The sequence below is a fragment of the Aspergillus pseudonomiae genome (assembly GCF_009193645.1).
Source record: "Aspergillus pseudonomiae strain CBS 119388 unplaced genomic scaffold BDV37scaffold_24, whole genome shotgun sequence".
Lineage (NCBI taxonomy): Eukaryota > Fungi > Ascomycota > Eurotiomycetes > Eurotiales > Aspergillaceae > Aspergillus > Aspergillus pseudonomiae.
Window position 1 is genome coordinate 91,947 of NW_022476016.1, and position 22,751 is coordinate 114,697.

A 22,751-nucleotide genomic window follows, 5' to 3' on the forward strand; every position below is an offset into this window, starting at 1 on the left:
AGTAGATGCACGTGCGGGGAGCAGCTGATCAATTGAAGTGATAAGGGAAGGACCCAACTACTAGGACTACTACTACTACTACTACTACTAATGGTATGTTGCGTTGTACCTCTACAGATAGAACCTGAATATCGGTATTCCCAAATATACTCTTTCGCGAGTGACAATATATGTTGTTTTCACCAGAACGCAAGATAGAACGTCATAACTCGTTGGAACTCCGAAACCATTTATCCACCAATAATCGTGCGATGTTCTCTAATCCGCAAGAAATAGCGGGCCCGTCCCAAGGTCGGCTATCAAGTTTACCAAATGTAGCAATCTCAATGGCCGCAGTCCATAGTGGTCGTCCACTCCTCCCCTCTTACTACTGGGTCTTGCTTCCCCACACAGCTCCTGGTCGGAGTCAAGTCCGAGAAGCCTATTTATGCACGCTCGGTCGTTGAATGGGGTTGACAACGAGTAGTCTGTTGCTGAAGTCTAGGTCGGCCGGGTACATGACTTAGGAGTCCCGTTACTGAAGGGCATCCTTTCTTCTTCCTACCCCTGTCGCTACTCTTCCTCTCGTACATCTCTTTATCCAGCCCTTACCACATCTCCATTTCACGAACTAATTTTGAAGACACAATCGTGCTTGGTTCCGCGAAATGGCCAAAGTGTTCGATGCGGCGGAAGGTATATTGTTTCTCCTCTACTCCGGCCTGAATTATTGCCAGCCTGATGTGCTAATTGGCAACCAATCGTTCAGTCGCGAAACATAATACTCCAGACAGTTGCTGGGTGGTTTTATATGGGAAAGTGTACGATGTACGACTCTATCCAAGAATTAAAGCTTCATTTTTCACATGTTACACCTCAAACTAATCCATTATAAAATATTGTCATAGGTCACCGACTTCCTCTCCGAGCACCCCGGTGGTTCCAAAATCATTCTGAAGCTCGCTGGAAAGGATGCCACCGAAGAATACGACCCCATCCACCCCCCGGGCATACTAGAAGAAAACCTGAAGCCAGAAGCGATGCTTGGAACTGTCAACCCAGATACACTTCCAAAGGTGCAGGCAGAGCCAGTACCCTCGTCAAGCGAGGAGAATGAGGGTCCACCCCCAATGGAGTCTCTCCTCAACATGGATGACATCGAACAGGTGGCTACCAAGAACGTGAGCAAGAAGGCGTGGGCCTACTACTATTCTGCCTCTGATGACAAAATCTCCAAACATTTCAACACCGAAGTTTACCGCTCAATTCTCTTGCGGCCACGGGTTTTCATTGATTGCACACAATGTGACCTGGATACTACGCTGCTGGGGCATAAGCTAGGAATGCCAATTTATGTGTCCCCTGCCGCGATGGCTCGATTGGGTCATCCGGCTGGTGAGGCAGGTATCGCCGAAGCTTGCCGCAGCTTTGGAGCCATGCAGGTTATCTCAAACAACGCATCTATGACCCCGGAGCAAATTGTAAAAGATGCAGCCCCCGACCAAGTGTTTGGATGGCAGATCTATGTTCAAATTGATCGCAAGAAGAGCGAAGCGATGCTGGCACGGATAAACAAACTCAAGCAAATCAAATTCATTGTTCTGACTCTGGATGCCCCAGTGCCAGGCAAACGAGAAGATGACGAGCGGGGAAATGCTGTCGGAGCATCAGCGCCAGTTCCAAGCGCGGCGAAGGTGGCCGATAGTGCTGAAGATGAAACTTCTCGGATCAATCAATCATCTGGCGGTGTTGGAAAGCAGCTCTTCGCTGGAACAGATCCCTCACTGACCTGGAAAGAAACTTTGCCTTGGTTGGCTGAACGTACTAACTTGCCAATTGTCCTAAAGGGCCTGCAAACTCATGAGGACGCCTATATTGCCTCTCTCCATACACCTCAAGTCAAAGGCATTATTCTTTCGAATCATGGTGGTCGTGCGCTCGACACTGCTCCCCCAGCAGTGCATACGTTGATGGAAATCAGAAAATATTGCCCGGAAGTATTCGATAGATTGGACGTTTGGGTCGACGGCGGCATCCGGCGCGGTACAGATGTTGTGAAAGCGCTATGCTTGGGCGCGAAGGCCGTGGGAATCGGGCGACCTGCTCTGTGGGGCCTGGGGGCTGGCGGTGTCGAGGGCGTTAAACGAACTCTGCAGAGTATGTTTCGGAACCCTGATAATCGAGAAACAAACGACTGACTGAGGCTTAGTACTGGCGGACGAGACCAAGACATGCATGCGATTACTTGGTGTAGATTCTGTGGATAAGCTGGGCCCCCAACATGTAAGACTCCTTCGTTACTGTCTCAATGACAGCGAGGTTCCCCATCCAAGATACTCCGATGCTTACACTATATAGATCAACACCCGTCTTCTTGAGCAACAGATTTATAATGGTCCATCAGGCCTCGAATCCATACGGAGCGTTTTCCGAGCGAAATTATAGACGATATGGACACTGCTGTATGAGTAGCCCGCTTTTATTGGAGAAGTCGCTTGTTTGTACAGGTCTACAGCATATATCATACACTTTAAATCATACAGAACATGTTCAAAAAGAAACTATTCGACTCTTGGCTTTGCATGGTCTGAGCAAAACGAAAAAACTGGAGAACAGTGCCCGGTAATGCATATACATGAATAGCGTAACTGTAGACGATTGAAGGCACACTTCGCCTGTGGAGCGATCAAAATGTCAAATCACTCTGTTCGAATATTCCATCTCCTTCGATCTCTAAGGTGTTCCATATGTGACTCAAACTTATAGTTCAGGGACCAGCTATTCTTCCTCTTCTCCATCCTATCACTAATTAGTATTTTCAAACTTATGTCTTCCCTCTCCAACTAGTCCGTGAAGAATATATACACATCCAAGCTGCCACTGTCGGAACAATATAGCCGAGATTGCCGCCAGCTTCCTCAATAGAGAACCGGCAATTCTTTCATCGATCACGTTGTGCATAGCAGACATTGATTTAAGCCTCTTACTTACAGATGAATAACACGACTGCCGACAAACTGTCCCACACTGGGGCACTGGATCATCTAGCAACAAAGTCTCATGACTGCTGCTCAAGGTAATTCTGATCGAAGCATCGGGGCTCGCATATATCCCAAGCATTGCAAGGGTGTTATATCATTCCATGTTTAGCTTGGTATCTAAGATCTTTCCACGCCTTTTGACGCGTCAAACGGGCCCTGGGTTACGGCGTTGCTGTCCCCGGCTGAACGACCTGCATGTCTCTCCATTCGCGAGTCTGCTCGATATAATGGGTCAATTTAGGCCTTGACCTGGTAGTGGCCACTATTTTGGATTGAAATCGACTGTTCACGGATCGGGAACCGGATACTAACCCAGCGGGCAAATATGTAGTAATTACCATGCTGTGAGATAATTTGACTGACATATACCTCCTACAGCTAAGTTGTAGGTCAAGAACTGTATCTCCATAGTGTTCCTATTTGTACTACCAGCAGGATATAGCAAACTATAGAGTTTTTCTACTTCTTGAACAAACACTCCCACACCAATCCTTTGAACCAACTCTTATCTTTCTCCCAGGCTTTGACGATCAGATCCTTCCCAAGCCTCACAACATCAGCAATCTGCTCGTCTGTTCCCCATCCAGGGACCGTACTGCCGAAGAAGATCAAATGGGTCCCTACGTGGATTAACGTCCGGAACGCCATTTCGTCACTCAAAGCAGGATACCCTTCTGTGATGCCCTGAATGATCCACACTCCAGCATCGATATCTTTGTAGTGCTTAAGCTCGTACAACTCGGCCATCATTTGGCCCAGATCAAGAGCCCGAGTACCGCACTGAGCGAGTTCCCAGTCGATGATGAATAGGGGAGTGTTAGAGTGCTTTGTGTCCAGTGAATTTTTCGGAAGTATGATACTGATATCATTAGTAAACCCACTTTTCCTGTTTAACCTGGTGGGATAAAATAAGTAGAAAGAGAGCAAGACACAGTGGCACTTACTTCCCCGACCAGAAATCCCCATGAATCACTCCGAACCCCTCTCCATCTTTCCTACCCGACTCACTCTTCGCCATATCCCTGACCTTCTCGAAAACGCCTCGGCTGCCCTCCAGGATTTCAGGGTACTTGCTGACCATGCTTACCAAACTATCATAGTTTATGCTGAACTTCAAATCCCGGAAGAAGTGGTTTTGCTCTAACTCCAGGGCCACATCAGTCTGCGCCGGCTCCTTGGCCCAAGAATGAAAAGAACTCAGCCAGTGCCCCAATGCCCGACCAAGAGACACCGCCCATTCACGGGGTACAGATCGAGCCGAGCTGGGCGAGACGAAAAAAGATTTTAGATCTACGGAATCAGGAAGATCCTCCATAACTTGGGTGTTGGTGAGCGGATTGAATGAGTACATATGGGGTGTTTTTGCCGTGAATTGACTGGTTGTGTCTTCATCGTTCGTGATTTTCGAGCTGGGGAGCTTATCAAGTGATATCAAAATGGATTTTTCGATGAGCTAGATGTTAGAGTATCAGCCAGGGTTGTCCGTCTCATTTCGCATAATCGGGTAGTAAGGCAGGGACAGTTACACAGCGTTCGGCAGATAATTTAAATTCGCGATTTGACGCCACATAGTCCTCTGTATGCTTGACGACGACTGTTGTGGTTCCATCTGGAAGCGGCTGAAGCAGAGTGCCACGAAAGACAAAGTTGGCGGTCCCGCCGCTTAATTGCTCAACAGATGAGCATGCATATGGAGTCGTGGAAAGCTCCGATAGTATTGTATCTGGTGAGATTTCGCTGTCGGTCATGATGGCGTATATCCAAACAGACAAAAGAATGAGGACGTCTTCAATTCGAGGGATGGACTGAGTATCTTTGAATGGGTCTATAAGATCGTCAAGGGAAGAAGAGCACAAGTAGAAACTGGGCTAAATTGGTTAAATACGGAGTACTACTAAGGCAGTGGGGATCTCCCCTAAGAGAAGTTACGTTGGAACGATTTAGTCTCCACTTTGAGGTCGTTATGGTGCCTTCAATACGAGGCACCAATGACTCATGAAGCGTTGTCCTCAGTCGGCGTCCCGATTTGGCAGTAATGCTGGATGACGGGATAGCCACGGGCTGAGTGCTCATGAAATACTTTGGCACCAGATCTTGGAAAAGCTAACTCATTAGGGTAGTAATTTAATGGTCCACGTGGTACTACTAGTAACTGTCCCAGGGTAGGGCGATGCAACCCCAATTTAATGCTGGACACTACTAGTAATGCATCATTTGGCTAACACCATCCTAAGAAGCTGATTGCATAAGGGAATAAGGATGATATTTTTTTTCCCTTCTCCCCCCTTTCCCCCTTAGTCTTGGGTGAGATTGTAAGAAAGGGACTCTAAAGACTCGCTTTTTGTACAGTATGACTCCAATTCAGAGGCGAAGAGTCCAAGGACCAAATTGTCAACTTTGCTCTTCCTCTGGAGTCAAATTGTATCCCGTAATTGTACATATCGTTTATTGTGTTAAATATCGCTCAAGCGCAGTAGGTCTGTAGTCCTATCTTCAGCAGTGAAGATGTCCGGGAGAGGTTCAGCAGCCAATTTCTTCATATCGGTCCGAATTATAACATGGCCACATGATAGGTTCAACAAGGCTTTCGCTACAGTATCCCGCCTCTAGCAGAAGAGCGGATTAAAGCCACGAATTTATTGACAACTATTCATCGTGCTCAGGAGATGCGTTAAAGTCGGATGTGTTAGGGTCATTCAGGAAATCAGAAAAGAAATCGTCGGTGTCCTCAGTCGCTTCCAAGTACGGACTTGAAAGCATATATGCCTGATTCGAAGTTAGTGTTGACCAGGTTTTGAGATATTTGACCTTTATCTTAGACCACACACCTCGACGCCTCTCAACATGTTGCGACGTTCAATGTCAGCAATATCACGAATCGTATCAGCTACTTCGGTATTGTTCAGAAACATGGCAACATGAACAAACATATCCTCGAAAGGAGAGATAGAAAGGCCTGGGCCATATTTGACCAGAGCATTGACGACAAAGGTCGTTCCAATATAGCACGCCATGAGGAAAACACCACGGAACAATACCTCGTCCTGAAGCTGGTCATTAAGACCCATTTCCAGCAAAGCTTGTACAACAGTCGATCTGCCCTGACGGATAGCGTACATGAGCTCTAGCATTCCGGTCTCTCGGATGTTCACAGGTGCCAAGAGACGTTTAACAACGCTCACTCGGTTCAGCAAGTCAGCTACGTCAAGCGCAGAATACCCAGCGTGGCTAATGGCATCGCGATTTGCTCCCATCGCAAGCAATTCAGTGACCCGCTCAGAATCATTCAGTAAGCATGCAATGTGTAGCTCGCGCGTAATATTGAAGGATGTCCGTGCTGGGCGATGTGGATAGGAGTACGTAGGCTCTGCAGTAGTGTCATTCATTCTATTCACGGTTTTCTCAGTCACTGCGCCTAGGCCATCCTGTTAGTTTGAGTGTCTTTCGTCTGATAGCACTGTGCGTTATATATGGCTCTCACCATGGGGCAGCATTAGAGGATGCAAGCTAAACGTACCCTCTGCTCCCAAGTTTTGTTGCAGTTCTGGGATTGAAGGCCCAAGGCTGGCGTCGTGCACCAGAGTTCTGGAGATTAGTTTGGGCTTGATGTTTTGTATATCCCCTCTAAACTAATCATCTCTGGGGCCAACCTTATAAGAAGTTAAATAGGGACACTCTCTCAGACACGTACCCCGAATGTGTCTATTCAATGTTAGAATAAATAGATGAAGAGAGTCGCACGTTATCAGTGATGTATATGCAGAATGTTGTCAGCGGTGGAGGACCAGGAGGCTGCCATATCAGGGAGAGATCAAAAAGTATTTCAAGGTGCAATCAGAGGCCGGTAAGGTAATCAACTGATTCTTGTGGTTGTCGTTACTGATGCCTCACTTTTATTCACTCATTCGCTGGTGCCCGTCTCCCCTTTCTCTTCAGTTACACCTTGTGTTGAGAAGAGTAGCTTACTATACAACTGTCAACTGGCACGGAGGAGTTTGTTTGAAAGCACTTCTGTCTTTATAGCAGTGCTAAGCATGCTGATAAAGTAGACTAAGGCATACACTAGGTAATATGAGCCCGATCCTAAGCAGGGAGAATAAAATATCGAAACTCGGCAGGTATTACTGGGCTAGACACGTGCCGTTTCTATATTCTCTATTGATCTAAAGAGAATTAGGTGTCATATGTGCAGATACTGTAGTGCACGCCTGAGCTATGCAGAGTAGGATAGGTTATACTGTGGTGTACGCTCACAGCTGAATATAGGCTTTAAACACCATATGGTAGAACATCTCTGCACGTATCGACCTTGGATGGTGTTTCTCAGCTGGGGAATAATTGTATAGATCGCGGCCATAGCAACTACGGTTAGGGATGACGAGCACCAGATATCCGTTATGGCGAGGAGATCAGGGTCGGAACAAAATCTGGTTTCTTTGGCTCTGTTAGGTATCTGAAGAGCTGAGCTTACAAGGCTATACATTGTGGTGTAATAGGGAAAGCAGAATATGAATGATTTACATAGAGTTATATATATTATTCATATACTCAACCACTACTAGTATTCTAGTAATGGCTACGAGTGACAAGAGCTGGAAGCTTACGCTGCAGTTGGGTCGGCTTAAGAATGATTCGAGTTTGAAATTGAAATGCTTAATTTGGCAAATTGAGTAAACAGGAACTGAAGAGGGGGGGTTATGAACCAAAAGGAGAAAGAAAGAGACTAAAAGCCGGCAAAAACAAAGGTATATTTATATTTATATATATATTTATATTTATGGTTCCCCTCTTCCTTCTCTTGGACCCCCTCCTCTCTTGTCTCGGCGATCAACCCCCCTTCCCCAATGCCCACACCACTTCCTAACCCCCCAACAACGTCAAGAGTCTCAGCTTGTCCCAGCCCATAAGACTGTCTAGGGTTCATTCAAGTTTAAAGTTATTTCACGCATCCTTTCAATACGGGCTCCAGCTGGGCTTGCCTGGTAGCTCCGAACTTGGGATACTCAAGTTCCATTTGGAGCTGCAGGCCGAGAATTTGCATTCTTACTTTTAGTTCCACCGACTCACGAAGCTTGACACCGCTGCCAAGAATATTTTATTCGCACTTCGCTCCTCCATCTGGACCAACACCCAGACCCCTATTCCGAAAAACTTCCCTTCCAACTCCCGCTAGCGGGCGCAACGTGATGACGGACACCACTCCCTCTCCTCCTCCCGGCCCTGCTACAAAACCATCTCCGAGCGTACAGTCGACTCCGAAATCTACAGCTGGTACCAAGCGCAAACGGGGATCCGCAGGGAAATATTACGCGGTCAAGGCGGGATATCAGCCTGGGGTCTACTATGCATGGAATGACTGCTTGACCCAGGTAACCGGGTACAAAGGTGCAGTGTGTAAGGGTCTCCATAGCGCATTGATATGATATGCGGGTCCCCGACTAACGGAGGCTTCAGTTCAAGCATTTCCGACTCTAGAAGAGGCGAACGCATTCCTTACAGGCTCAAAACTTCCGACGGCACCGGGTGCCACTACTTCCGGTACAGAACCTACTCGATTTTACGGCATCCAGCGTGGACGAGTACCCGGTGTTTATACCGATTGGGCAAAAGCTCAGGAACAGATCAAGGGATTTGCACGACCGCGCTATAAGAAGTTTTCGACAAAGGAGGAGGCCGAAGCCTTCGTGAAACTGGGTCAATCTAATGGTGCTTCGTTTGCTGGGAACTCTTCAGAAATACAGAAGCTCCCTGGAGCGCCCGGCATATTGAGTGACATACCGAAGGACGAGCAAGGCTCTCCTATAGAGCCAGGCGATGGGCCATTGCCTCCCGGGGCAGAGGATGGGTTCGACCCAAACGTGCTTTTGGACCCAAAAACAGGAAAGGTGGTCTATAAAACGAAGGAGCAGAAAAGTGCAACAAAGACGAAGGCAACTGGTCCTCCTGGGATGTTGCGAATTTATACCGATGGTAGCTCGCTGAACAATGGCAGAGCGCTTGCGTCGGCGGGAGTTGGCGTTTATTTCGGACCCGGGGACAACAGGTTTGTTACTCTTTCTTCGCCACCATGTCCATTGGTTGTCACCTTACTAACACTGCTTTTTCCCAGCAGAAATGTCTCGGAGCCCCTTAAAGGTAGCCGTCAGACGAATCAGCGTGCAGAGCTGACAGCCATCCTTCGAGCCCTTGACATAGCTCCACGTCATCGAGATGTGACGATCTTCACAGATAGCCAGTATGCGATAAAATGTGTGACGGTGTGGTATGTCAAATGGCAGCGCAATAAATGGCTTACGTCGGAGAACAAACCGGTTGAGAACAAGGACTTAGTTGAATCAATTCGTGTCAAAATCGAGGAGCGGGATGAGCTTAAAGTTAAGACACTATTCGAGTGGGTTAAGGGGCACAATTCTGACCCGGGAAATGAGGCAGCTGACCGTCTGGCTGTTAATGGAGCGCAACGGGGGGTATCTGAAAAGGCAGCAGCTCTGGAAGCGATCCAGGATATCCCCGATGAAGTATTTGATGATGATATCTAACCCCAAGGTGTCAAGCCGAGTCTTGTCATTTCACTTTGTTTCTTGCCCTATGCTTCGCCACCTTGTTTCTCATCACTCTTCTGTTTCTCATACGATGATGACGATTATGCTTTGTTGACTGTCCTTAAGGAGTCGGGGCTTTGTTTATCCTGTGTCTTGTCTTATGAAAGTGGTCTGGAAACCGAGACGCCACCATGATGATATCCTGAGATGGAAATACATAATCAAATACAATGAAAGGATAAAAAAATAGAAAAATATTCAATCCCATGGGTCTCACGTACGACTACTAGTAGAACTTAATAGAATCTAATGCTTGACTGCAAATCCCTGCCTGATCTAATTCCCGTTAGGGGAAAGTTGAGCAAGTCACAAGAACAAGCCCCGGCAGTGATTTAATCGTCCTCAGATCTTTTTTTTTTATCTATTTCTTCCGTCTTTCGATTTTTGTTCCCCACATCTCTGATCCCCCACGTTAAAAATACTTAGTGCTGGCCTTCGGCTTTAGATCACTCTACTGTGCACCTAGCTTTTCCAACTAGAGAGAACGCTGTTTTGCTACGTGTGGTTCTCAGTGAGACGGTCAAGTTGTCGGCCGCACCCACCCAGCTTTCCTTCCTGAAGTCCCCGAGTGGAGGCGTTCGGACGTCTCAGATGACAGTGATCTCTACAGTCAGGCAGATCTATGCTATGGTTGAATAACACAGGCTTGCAAATATATCAATCCAGGACAGCGCTCTTTATCTCTGCGCATCAAACCAGGGATTTTCCATCACTTGATCTGTGGCTCTGACAAACACTGCAGAGCAGTTCAAGGTACATACTTACCTGGTAAAAGCACCTACGGATTTGCCATTCCGGTGTCGTGAAGCTGCAATCCCGACAACCGGTGACCAGGGACATCATGCCGACCCTTTCGTTGATCAATTTCAACATTGTCTGCGCTACGTTGGGTGGGTTTATCTCGGTATTTGGCTTAGTGTCCTACTTGTTTAAGGAGAGATTTTACCTGTCTGAAGCATGTTCGTTAAGCACACCCTGTATAGGTTACTGTCAACACCACTGACAATGATAGTAATCTCATTATTGGCCGGGGTTCTCTTCTCTCCACATGCAGCCAATTTCATAAGACCTAAGGAATATGCGCTCGGCTCAGAACAAAATCTGGAGGAGATTACAATGTACTTCACCAGGTTAGTTCTTGGGGTTCAGTTGGTACTTGCCGGGGTCCAACTTCCGAAACGCTACCTGCAACTAGAATGGAAGAGCCTCTCATTGCTGCTGGGTCCCGGCATGGCGGCCATGTGGCTATGTAGTAGCCTTGTCATTTGGGCCATGATCCCTAACTTTCAGTTTCTACATGCTCTCATAATTGGCGCATGTGTAACTCCGACTGACCCAGTACTTTCCAATTCGATCGTAAAAGGTAAGTTTGCGGACAAGAATGTTCCTCGGCCACTCCAAAGGATCATTGTTGCTGAATCAGGCGCCAATGATGGCCTCGGATATCCTTTTCTATTTTTTGCTATGTATCTGCTCAAATACACGGGTATGGGAGGTGCAGGGTATAGCGGAGGCGCGGGGAAAGCCATGGCCCTGTGGTTCTACGAGACCTGGGCTTACACAGTGATATTAAGCGTTGTATATGGCATCACTGTCGGCTGGGTCTCCAGAGAATTGCTTCACTGGGCTGAAGAGAAGCGTTATGTCGACCGCGAGAGTTTTCTCGTCTTTGCTATTGCCCTTGCAGTATGTCTACCACCCTAGAAGCCCCCAGCAATCACTGACGCAGCGTTGACTATAGCTTTTTATTGTGGGTACCTGTGGCATGATTGGAACAGACGACCTCCTGGCCTGCTTTGTAGCAGGTAACGTTTTTACTCAGGAGTAAAGGGCCTCCCTCTTTCTGCTTTGGTTCAACATAATCTGATTTCGATAGTGATTGGTTCCGTCTCGAAACGATGGACGATTCGCTACAACCAACCATTGATATGCTTTTGAACTTGGCAATCTTTATGTGGTTCGGTGCTGTCTGCCCATGGTCCTCCTTCCTGAACAACAATATTATTCCAATATATCGCTTGATATTCTTGGGGGTCTTGATCCTGCTCGTTCGCCGGATGCCAATCATCTTCGCAATGCACAAGTATATCGGCCAAATCGAGCACCTTCTTCAAGCAGCCTTTGTTGGCTTTTTCGGTCCCATCGGCGTCGGAGCCATTTTCTATCTATCGGTCTGCCGAGAATTTCTACAGGGTATCATCGTTGATGGCAAAGTCCGGGATGATGCACAGAAGGTTTCTGAGGCTGTTGATGTTGTCGTCTGGTTCTTAGTCATCTGCAGCATTGTAACCAAACCACACCTTACCCCCTAATCCCCAATTGAGTCTTGTTTCTAACAGATACGCAGGTTGTGCATGGTCTTTCTATACCGTTGGTGAAAGCGGGATATCATCTGCCGCGGACCATTTCCAACGCACTGAGTGTTGGTTCCACGCCCGAAGCAGAGCCGGTGCCGATCGCAAACGTACAGCATACCCACAGCACTGCAACACAAGACAACAACCGAGGGCGTAAACGGCCCGGCGCACCTCGGTCTACGACTTTGCAGATAGGCCGGTCCGTCATAAGACCGCAATCGACGGACCAGCGGCAACTAGGTACAAACCATGAAGGAGAACCCGAAAGACCTGTAAACTTGGTAGTGCAGGAACCTGACAATGAGCCTACCTCAGGCAGCAATACACTGGGAGCTACGGAGTAGTAGTCGTTGATGCAACTAGTGCCAGTGAGTGTGGTGGTCGCGGAAACTGATCGGCCAATACATTCAACATGGGCCGGGCCGTTCCTGTTATCGCACACTCCTTGGACAAGAAGTTTAATATGATGCCTTTCACAATTCTTGTATATTCTGAAGATCATAGAGGACATAGTATAGTGAACATTTTGTTCTCCACGTCTTATACAGTGACTGTGATCCTTGCTACATTTGTGCCTGCACGACTGCTACTTGGCGACAAGACTCTCTACAGTTACCCAGGGACGAATAGGCTAGGAAATCGTTGTAACTTGAGTATGCGAATGATTTAGAACAGTCCGAGAAACTCTTGTTCATCTCTTCATTTGAAGATCACTACACGATTATAATGGATCACATGTATAAAAGATATTTAATATTCCCTAGGGAAACGCTTTTAGGTCTTCGTAAAACTCCATCTTATCCCTTATTTTTGTTTCACTACACCGCCATGCTATCCTGCACTTCACCGCTAGCATGGACCCACCATACCTCGTCATCAAAGAACAGAAGGAATGATAGCAAAAAGGTAGAAATAGATAGATCGGAGGGAAAGTAGGAAGAATAAAAAGAAGCAATATGGACATCATTTCACAAGGTTGGTCCATTCTAGTATGATCCCGTTTCGTTGCAGCTTCGTCCGAATTCCCCGTCTCCGGACGCAGCAACCGACCAAGCCAAAATCACGTCAGACAACCACCCACCCGCTGGATCGACTTGTCTATTGCAAAGGAAATTCATGCAGTCGTTATAATCCCACCCCACGCCCACATCAAAAACCCACGTGCATTCGAGAAGCAAACCAAGGGCTATGCGAGGAAATTGGGTATATATCAGCGCAACATTCCACCAGATACACCACCGCAATTACAGACTCAAGCAGAACAAGGGAGACGAATCAGTAGATAAGAATATCATCACATAAAGAATTGGAAGGAGATGCAAGAGGAGGTGGAGGGTGTTCAGCTTAAGTTGCAAAACACTCGGTAGCAAGAAAGATAAAAAAAATGAAACAAATTAAGCAATCAGTTGAGAAGGTGCAAAGATGATGCGAAATATCAAAGAAGACAGGCCTTAGCTCCTTTGGTGATCGGCCATCTTTGCAAGCGCGTGTGGATTCGGGCAGGTAGTCGGCCGCTGAGGTTGCTATAACAAACAACCAATACAATATGTCAATTGAAATAAAACTGACAGATAATAATTCAATATCAGGGGAATACCATAAGGCATAGTTGGTATAATCAAATGGAGAATGATCTGCTACAGCAGACAATAAGGTAGGAGCGATGTATGTAAGTTGAGAATTCCTTGAGTAGCTTTTTGCCTTTATCCTTTGGCAAGAAACTGTCGGCATTGCCCCTGTTTCCTCCTCTTTAAATCATGCAATGCGTTCGTAAAACAGCAGGTAAGCAACCTTATTGTCCTTGGACCCGTATCGTCCAATTGGAGTCCGAGTCCCGGAAGGTGCTTTAGATGTCGCTGGAGCTCCGTTGGTAACGGCTGAAGTGGACTTTTTGCTTGAATGATTACTGGAGCCTGTTCCATTGACCTGGCTCCAACCTCTCTCATTATCAGACTGATCCAGATCATCAATTTGCTCATAGATATTCGTGTTAGCGTCGCGCTTATGCTGTTCAAGAGCTGCCGCAAGCACCTTGGGATCTTCTTCGCCACCGGCTTCCGCGACATCCTCGCTTCTGATACGGCGAATGACAGTGTCATCAAGACGAATCCATTCACGGCCATCCTGGCGACGGACATCGACAGTATAATGGCCACCACTTGCGTTCTTGCCGTGGTGGTAGATGACGCCAATGAGTCTGTACTTGGGCAATCCACCCTGGGCAATCATGATATTGCGCCTGTTAGGAGGTAACACTTCGCGAGGGATCTCCAAGTCAAGGGGATATCCAATTTTCTTCCAGATTTTCTGGGTCCCTCTGGTAACGCTGTCATAGTGGAAGCGTTTGAGGTGAAGAATAAGAACAGGCGGTAGGTTTTCAATGAAGATTTGTTTCGTCGCGGTGACATTCGGACCGCGCGATGAGTTGAAGTCTCCTTGAATACTCTCTGGTTTTGTCAGCCCCTTGAGAGCATCGACAATGTTATTGATCTCGGGAGAGCCAATATCCAACTGTAAGGGTTGGTAAGGCTCCAAGGTAACAGAGGTCTTGTTCCCCGGTACTTTGAACTCAGACCGGATTTTACCACCGAATATCCTCATGATAGGTGATTCGTAAGAAGTGTGACCAGAGGATCTTGTAACCGCAGGCTTCTGCTTGTGACCAACCTCCAGCCACCCATCACCAGACTCGTCATCAGCTGCAGATGGCTCTTCGCTCAGAGATGCTGCACCATCGGTTTTCGTCAATGGCGCATCCTTTGCGGCACGAGCACATTCCTCGTGCATTTCCTCCAAAAGGAAACCCAAGAACTCTTGAGCATCTTGTTGGTGTCCTCGCTATATATTAGAAGATTAGTCTACTGCGCATATATTAACCGAAAGAAGGAAAAACGTACGCGCATGTCTCGAAAGCGTGGCAGCTGCCGAATCACCTGGTAAACGAATTCTGGGGTAAAAGCATCGCCGTATTGCTCAAGTTCATTGGGTTTCAACCTTAACCTCAACTGTTCTTCAGAATGAGCAGCATCAATAACGCGAAACTCTTTCATAAACATAATCCTATTAAATGAAAAGTTAGTATCGATCCTCAAGCAAACAGTATCGTGATACTGACAAAGCATCGATCATTGGAAAATCACTCTGGAAACTATGTGATGCTCGCCGGCCAATATGATCCAAGAACTGATAAAAAGGTACACAAGAAACCAAAATTTGAAGAACCTATTGTGTCCAAAAAGTCAGTGAGGAATCAAACGTTTGTAGTGATTGTCACAACATACAGAGTTCATATAGCACATATTCCCGGTATTCACAAGTCCCCTGGGCTCAAGAAAAGCAGTCTTGTCGCTATACTGGGAGACATCATCCCCCATGTTCACTAATACATCTGCAAGGGATTCACTCTTCTGTTTTACCATGCCGTTCGATACAGTAGATGGAGCACCGGTGACGCCTGCACCTTTCGATTGGTTCTTGGCTCGAACCAGATCTGCCCAGGACTTTGGTGCCGCACGAGCGGGGGAAGGTGGTCTCGGTGAACCTTCCGAAGTAGGACCCTCTATCTGTTCCATTGGGCGCTCGGTAGAACTGTTTTCAGCAGTTCCACTTGCGACATTGGCAATTGCTCCGGACGACTTCCGTATTTCGGACGAGCGGCTAGCATCATCTTTCGTCCCTTGTCGTGGAGCACCAGGACCCGGGACAACAGGGACAACAGGAACTACAGGAACAGTTGGCTTTGATCCTTTGGATTGCGACTGGGGCCGGACAGAAGGTTGAACAGCTGAAGACGGGGTGGTGGGCTGTGTGGAATTCGCGACCGACGGTGCAACAGACAGTGTTGGTGTTTGAGGCTCGGAGGGACTCTGAGTATGCGGCTCTACGCCCTTTGTCACACCTTGTGTTTCATCATGGCCATCCTGCTGGGTGTCCTTCGCCGGCAATTCAACTGAAACAGAAGACTGAAGAACTCGGCTTTTTCGACGTCGGTGGGGGACTCTGGCGGGGAACGGACGGTCTGGAACAGAGAGCCAAGGGAGCTAGAATGTTGGTCAGAAATCGAATGATATGCTATGGAAGGCGCCTCAGAAAGCTTACCGGCGCACGGAAAGGCTTGACGGGGGTTGAGACCCTGGGAGCCTTCTCGGGAGCTGAAGTGGAAGGCGAAGACATAATAGGGCTAGTTGTGGGGTGGATCGGAAGCATGGCAGGAGATTGCATCGGCATATTTATCGGAGCAGGCGCTGGCCCAACAGGAGGAGACATGGTGGACTGGAGGGGAGTTGAAGTCCTGGCATGCATGGGAAGCGATGGGGGTGGGACAGGAGCCGGAGCCATAGCAGGTTGAGGAGGGTAGGTGGAAACATACATCGGTGCATATGGCGGCTGAAATGGGCGTGGATGCGGCTGCATTTGAGGGTAGGGAGGGTACCAGTGGGGATATTGCTGTGTATAGGCGGGGGGGAGATGGCCGTTCATGTGAGGAGGATATCCCATGTACGCGGGAGGAGAGCGCATATTGGGGGGGCCTGTAGAGTAAGGAATGTCTTGCTGCCGCCGGGGAGTAGGCATGGGTGGCTGCCCATGGGGCATCGCGGGCAGATGAGGGTTCATCATGTCTAGGCACGTCGGGAAGTCGCCTGGACTATTCAGCCACGCGTTGCCTCGATGGGAGCCATACGATGTAAAACGGGGGAACCAGGGTGATGGGCTTTTTGCACCCGTCTATGCGGCCATCCTATCTTCCAGGCCGGTGACCGTGAGTTAGGATTCAGAATAGTCGGCTAAAGCTTGGCGCTGGTGGTCCTGTGGAAGCCTGAAGGGCTCATTAGACGGGAGATGCGCGATTGACTAAAAGAGAGGAGAGTGAGAGACACCAACCTGATGCAGGACACTTCGTAACAATCGAATTATAATTGAATATACCTCAGACAAAAACCCGAGGAACCAGCAACAGGGGTGGATGGGAGGCGAACTAGACTCGCGGCAAGCAGAACAACGGGGAAGGGTGCGTTGGAGCTGAGATGAGATGATGTTTTTTTTGGGCGGGCGGCACGTGCCTGAGGCTCCATTTACTTGCCGCCAAGAAAATGACATACATCGCCCCTCCTCGAGATTGGCGCTCATTTCCCTCTCTCGTTCTTCAGGAGAAGGATCAGGAACCCTGGTGCTTCTCCTCGCCTGGTGCTGCCCCTCGGGGTTTTCACTGTGATGATTGTACCTAGCTTTATCTTGCGTTATTTTGTATCCTGACGTCGTGAGTCTGCTGCGTCGACGGAAAGACTCAATTCCGCCGCGCTATCCCTCCAATCACTGTTTCCACTCTTCTCCTACTGTAGGAGAAGGATACTATCTTATCGGATCGGAGTGGAAGGAAGAAATGTCGTCCAATCCTAGCCAGAACTCAACCCCTTCGAAAGCAATCAACATCGCAAATCAGTGCGGATCTACGACATACCACTCCACTTCCTCGATTGATATCAGTTCTCAACGACGCGCGGGAGGCTCTGGTAGTTTCGGAGCAGGCTTAACATCGAGGAATACAAACACTCCGAGAAATAACCAGTCCCGAAAAAGCCAACACAAGCGACAAAGGCGCCCTGGGTTACTGGATGATGAAGAGTACAGCGAGTCTGTAGGTTATCCCTAAGTCATGTCCACAGCTTCCACCGTTGGCCCAAGCGATTTAACCAGCATGATAATGTACAGGCCATCATGAGATCGACAAACAGCCGAAAGGGACAAACGTCCATCACTCATCTGATGAATTTCTCCCTCCCCCCTCGTCCTCAGTATCAGCCCCCGCCACGGAATATTCGTCGATATGCGTCATGGGGTTTGGGGTCCGGACACCATGCCATGGACAAAGCTCGTTACGTCCATGCGAATTACCGGTTTATCGTGACATCAAATCGAGCCTACCATGCACAAGCAGCCAATGCTGACGTCCACCTAGACTGGGAATCTGTACTTCAGGTTTTGGTTTCGGCTCAGACTCAGTCCGCCAGCTGTCCAATCTGCTTATCTACTCCAGTAGCGCCTCGAATGGCTCGTTGCGGTCATATATTTTGCCTTCCCTGCCTTATCAGATATATGCACTCATCCGATGAAGACAGTCTGCTGCCTGAGAAGAAGCCACGATGGAAAAAATGCCCTATCTGTTGGGACACGATATATATAATAGAAACACGCCCCGTACGATGGTTTCGTGGTCAAGAGGGTGACCTGCCTTTTGAGGGTGGTGACGTTGTTTTGAGGCTCGTGAAAAGAGAACCAAGGAGCACTTTGGCACTGCCCCGTGATGGTGCTGAAAGTATTGGACCGGATGAGGATATCCCATGGTACCATGCCGCTGAGGTTGCTGATTATGCTCGTATTATGAAAGCAGGCGAAGACTACATGGTCGGCCAATATGACAGTGAAATAGAGGACCTCCGCCGCCAAGAAGCAGAAGATGAGGTCCTGTTTGGTGACGAGACAACATGGACCCAAAAAGCGATTGCAGCCATCAATGACGCTAAAACAAAGGTGAAGGGAATTGGTAACCCGCCAGACATCTCGCAGCAGCCTACAGCGATCAACATACCAAAAGGTCCGATTCTTGATCAGTCACAGCACGGTCTTAAATCTGGACAGGTTCTCTCTGTTCTCTCTGCTGAGGCGGTACAACCAGACACCGGCTCAGATGTGGCAACTTCCATGCCAGGCCTACATAGTGAAACGGATCGTGTGACAGAGGCGTTAAATCGCGTTAACATTGACGCTGTACCTGTGGCGAAAGCCAAACAGAGAGATCCTGGCACAAGCCGGGTCTCAGTGTCGTCTGAGCAGACCCGGGTAACAAATGGTCCTCATCCATCAGATCACCCATTCTACTTTTATCAAGCGCTACCCCATTTTTACCTCTCGCCTCTTGACATCCGTATTTTAAAGACTGCATTTGGCGATTATTCATCATTCCCCGCGACTATCCTTCCTCGCGTTGAACACATATCTACTGGTCATATTGTGGACGATGAGCTCAGAAAGCGGGTTAAATATCTCGGTCATCTCCCACAAGGGTGTGAAGTAAGTTTTCTCGAATGTGACTGGCGGGATGTGGTTGGGCCAGAGATATTAGAGCGCTTTGCTGCTGAAACAGCGAGGAGAAGAAAGAGAAATAGGGAGAAAGAGGCTCGCGAAGAAAAAGATCGGGTTCGGGCTGAGAAGGAGGATGAGAAACATTGGGCTGCAGCTCGTCGTAATAGGAGGTCAAGCATTGGTGTTACTGATCCTCTGTTCTTTGATCATGATTTTCAACCGTTAACGAGCGGTGCTTCAGGCTCTGGCCCCTCAAATTTTTGTTCTTCTACATCGCCTCCCGAATTCTCACATCCTGGTGCTGCCAATTCGTCATCAAGCAGTCCTCCAGGCGCTCGCACCGTATGGGGCACAGCCGCCGTCCCAATGCTCGCCCAGCAACCAGATTTACCTCTAGGGGCTGCGTCTCAGGATGGTTGGCTTGAGGGGTGGGAGGAGGAGTTATTGGCCCAACAAGAGCACGAATTCCTGGCTCAAGCCGCTACAAATGAAAACACCCCTTCCTCTTCCAGTGGCGGAAGGAAGAAAAAGAACAAAAAGATCACACTCATGTCGACTAACATCCAGAGAGGCGCCTGAAAGGGGAAACTAATGGCTGGCTCTTCCATCTTGTATTTCATGCCGTTTATCCCTTCTTCACATCCTCTCCTTCTTCCTGCCCATTCACACTTTCGCCTGTTGTTTTAGGTTTTGGACGTGTTATGTTTTGTCTACAGGACTGTTGCCAGGAAGCAATAAATAGGTGTCTAATGGTCGGTTTTATATGTGAAAGGTATACATATCGATTATTGAACTAGAATCCTTGATATTTTTTTTATCATTGCTTATGTTTTCTCTTATTCTTTTTCGCCTTTTTTTTTTTTTTTGTATATAGCGCGGACAACTTATAGAAAGACATCGTTTAGTGTGGTATCATTTTTCTTGACAGAACTCATCTATCACCTTAAAAACTCGGTAGTACATACCCAGGCTTAAACTCGACTCGATTGTGCACTTTTTGGGCCCTTCTTCGTATGGTAATTTATCCAGATATCCGTCCGTTCATGGCTCTTCCCCTGTTTTGAAGTTGGGACATCGGCACTGAAGAATAAGCGCGATGCACATACTGTTACTAGGTATTGAACCAAAGTCTTGGTGGAAGTAGTGTCGAGGGGTACTTGGTAGTTTTTAGTACCGGCTAGTGGTAGCGTTCCATAGTCTAGCTTAGGAGGCACCCGTATGGGGACGCTATAAGGACGATGAATGGCCGAAAACCTTACCCGACAAGGTAATTAAACTAAGTAATGGATTGTTGTTCAAAAACAATCTCCCCTTCTCCCTCCTTCTGTCTTTTTCCCACCATTTCTATAATTTGACCCAATTCCTCTTTCACAACAACTCGAAATTACCGTATATCATTCTAGCCATCATATGGTCACAATACCATGACCGTCACCCGCTCTCAGACGGGGAAAACCCCCAAGTAAGTAACATTTTTGTTGTGGAAAAGGGATGGGAAACAACAAAATAAATAAGAGGGCTTGCCACACTTTTTGCTTTTCGCCGTGCGTTTCTATGTTTTCAGTATTTTCAAAAATGCGCGCGCATAAAGATGAACAGGTTTATTGATCAATTGGCTTCATTACCAGGAAAATGGAGCGTCCCGGTTTCATCGAGACCCCAGGTCGTCGGGTTACTCGCAGCAGTGCTGTGGCCTCAGAGACAAACACAGATGACACATCCGACTCCGCGGTCGACATGATGAGAGGGCCTAAATCTGCGACTCGTAGACGCACCTCCGGAAAGACCAATGCTGAGGACATCTCGGAGGAGGAACCCAAAACAGCTGCGACAAATGGACATGCCATCTCGACCGAGAAGAAACCTCGAATCGTCGACGGTTGGGAAGAGGGCAAGGATCCCAAAGTTGATTATAGTGGACACTTTGAGTTTGGTGGCTCCTGGGGTGTATTATCTATGATGATCGGGTTTCCAATGCTGATGTACTACATGTGGATTGGTGCCGTTTATTACGATGGCAAGTTCCCTCGCGCCTCGGAAGGACAGAGCACGTTGGCTTTCATCACGCACCTGGCCAACTTGGTCTACGTGGGTGCTTTTCCTTCCGTCAAGGCCTGGGCCATCTATTGGGCGTTTTTCCTCTTCGAGGGTGCTTGTTACTTGCTCTTACCAGGCATCACTGTCATGGGTCGCCCTCTGCCGCACCTCGGAGGAAAGCAACTGCCATATTTTTGCTCTGCCGTATGGTCTTTTTACACGAGTATCTTGCTGGCTTTGACACTTCACTTTACCGGTGTTTTCAAACTGTATACTATCATCGACGAGTTTGGTCCTCTAATGAGTGTCGCCATCCTCTCGGGATTTCTTGTGTCTTTCGTTGCATACTTCTCGGCTTTGGCACGTGGAGCTCAACATCGCATGACTGGTTATCCCATATATGACTTCTTCATGGGGGCCGAACTCAATCCCCGGATGTTCGGAATTTTGGACTTCAAGATGTTCTTTGAAGTCCGCCTCCCTTGGTATATCCTCCTTTTTGTCACTATGGGTGCTGCAGCCCGGCAATACGAAGTATACGGCTACGTCTCTGGAGAGGTAGGGTTCCTTTTGATGGCGCATTTCCTGTACGCAAATGCCTGCTCCAAGGGCGAGGAGTGTATAGTGTCAACCTGGTAAGCCATGATTCTGTCAGCTGCGAAGGGAATTTAAGGCGGCTGACACTATGACAGGGATATGTACTATGAGAAATGGGGATTCATGCTGATTTTCTGGAATCTTGCTGGTGTACCTTTGAGCTACTGCCATTGCACGATCTATCTTGCCAGCCATGACCCGGCGACCTATCACTGGAATCGCTATTTCTTGACAATCCTCTATATCGCATATCTCTTTGTGTATTGGGTTTGGGATACTACCAACAGTCAGAAGAACCGTTACCGTCAACAGGAGCGTGGAACTATGGTCTTCCGGAATACGTTCCCACAGCTTCCATGGCAAACATTGGAAAACCCCAAGACCATCACGGCTGAAGATGGCTCCAAGATCTTGGTGGACGGTTGGTGTAAGTCAACTATACTACGAATGACGGATGACTTGAGCTGACACATGCGCAGACGGCAAAGCTCGTAAGATCCACTACACTTGCGATCTTTTCTTTGCATTGAACTGGGGTCTTATCACTGGCTTCAACAGCCCATTCCCTTGGTTCTACCCTGTTTTCTTTGCATGCATGATCTCTCACCGTGCTTTGCGAGATATCCAGCGCTGTCGCAACAAATACGGCGAAGCGTGGTTAGAGTATGAAAGACGAGTCCCTTATCTTTTCATTCCTGTAAGTACAACCTCGCTAGATCGCTGGCTATTGGAATATGCGGACTGATCTGTTATAAAGTACGTGTTTTGAGAAAACGGCCATATATGCAAGATGTCACTTAGCTGCCTTGTTAGCGGGCACGCTTTGAAACGCTGCACTTATAGGCAGTCCACCTGCCAGAGTGCTCGGAGTTCTTTGGGGACTGGATGAGTATGTTTCTTTATTGTGCACAAGCCGACCCTGCTGATAGTGCCATTCATGGTGATTGTCCAGAGCTTGGGCATCTACTTTGATCTCCCAGCAATGAGTTTTTGTCTTGATTCAGATTTTAATGTGTATCATTCGATGTAAATTATTTGTCTCTATTTTTTTGGGTGGG

At 47.9% G+C, this 22,751-nt stretch overlaps 7 protein-coding genes across 7 annotated transcripts in view; 4 read left to right on the forward strand and 3 right to left on the reverse strand.

Moving 5' to 3' along the window:
• The first annotated feature begins 547 nt into the window (after positions 1-547).
• BDV37DRAFT_94871 (FMN-dependent alpha-hydroxy acid dehydrogenase) lies at positions 548-2,604 on the forward strand. The gene is made up of 5 exons (XM_032091477.1): positions 548-675; positions 749-807; positions 888-2,136; positions 2,189-2,262; positions 2,338-2,604. Exons 1-5 carry the CDS (start codon positions 648-650, stop codon positions 2,422-2,424), a joined length of 1,497 nt encoding a protein of 498 aa, XP_031942588.1. The 5' UTR covers positions 548-647; the 3' UTR covers positions 2,425-2,604.
• A 685-nt stretch (positions 2,605-3,289) lies between these two features.
• BDV37DRAFT_94696 (uncharacterized protein) lies at positions 3,290-5,079 on the reverse strand. Its single transcript, XM_032091474.1, has 3 exons — positions 4,547-5,079; positions 3,965-4,473; positions 3,290-3,879 (listed from the first exon to the last, which is right to left on the reverse strand). The coding sequence occupies exons 1-3, from the start codon at positions 4,766-4,768 to the stop codon at positions 3,480-3,482; spliced, it is 1,131 nt and encodes a 376-aa protein (XP_031942589.1). The 5' UTR covers positions 4,769-5,079; the 3' UTR covers positions 3,290-3,479.
• A 90-nt stretch (positions 5,080-5,169) lies between these two features.
• BDV37DRAFT_245413 (ankyrin repeat domain-containing protein) lies at positions 5,170-6,492 on the reverse strand (the record flags this gene model as incomplete). Its single annotated transcript, XM_032081643.1, has 1 exon — positions 5,170-6,492. A coding segment is annotated over exon 1 (571 nt), but the record flags the coding sequence as incomplete, so codon positions are not given.
• A 3,512-nt stretch (positions 6,493-10,004) lies between these two features.
• On the forward strand, positions 10,005-12,693 carry BDV37DRAFT_245421 (putative Na/H antiporter). Its single transcript, XM_032081644.1, has 5 exons — positions 10,005-10,581; positions 10,635-11,308; positions 11,364-11,446; positions 11,499-11,907; positions 11,970-12,693. Exons 1-5 carry the CDS (start codon positions 10,464-10,466, stop codon positions 12,321-12,323), a joined length of 1,638 nt encoding a protein of 545 aa, XP_031942591.1. The 5' UTR covers positions 10,005-10,463; the 3' UTR covers positions 12,324-12,693.
• A 1,041-nt stretch (positions 12,694-13,734) lies between these two features.
• On the reverse strand, positions 13,735-16,593 carry BDV37DRAFT_281944 (mRNA-binding ubiquitin-specific protease UBP3; the record flags this gene model as incomplete). Its single annotated transcript, XM_032086926.1, has 5 exons — positions 13,735-14,817; positions 14,877-15,039; positions 15,095-15,201; positions 15,261-16,019; positions 16,078-16,593. 5 exons carry the CDS (start codon positions 16,591-16,593, stop codon positions 13,735-13,737), a joined length of 2,628 nt encoding a protein of 875 aa, XP_031942592.1.
• Positions 16,594-17,135: 542 nt separating this feature from the next.
• On the forward strand, positions 17,136-19,925 carry BDV37DRAFT_245427 (RING-type E3 ubiquitin transferase MAG2). Its single transcript, XM_032081645.1, has 2 exons — positions 17,136-17,614; positions 17,689-19,925. The coding sequence occupies exons 1-2, from the start codon at positions 17,360-17,362 to the stop codon at positions 19,636-19,638; spliced, it is 2,205 nt and encodes a 734-aa protein (XP_031942593.1). The 5' UTR covers positions 17,136-17,359; the 3' UTR covers positions 19,639-19,925.
• A 766-nt stretch (positions 19,926-20,691) lies between these two features.
• BDV37DRAFT_281946 (ergosterol biosynthesis ERG4/ERG24 family-domain-containing protein) overlaps positions 20,692-22,751 on the forward strand; it is a gene marked incomplete at both ends in the record, with an annotated part of 3,881 nt that continues 1,821 nt past the window's right edge. Inside the window, 4 exons of the mRNA XM_032086927.1 lie at positions 20,692-21,731; positions 21,789-22,120; positions 22,173-22,390; positions 22,537-22,582. Coding sequence (XP_031942594.1) covers positions 20,692-21,731; positions 21,789-22,120; positions 22,173-22,390; positions 22,537-22,582 — 1,636 coding nt within the window. The remainder of the gene's footprint in view (positions 21,732-21,788; positions 22,121-22,172; positions 22,391-22,536; positions 22,583-22,751) is intronic.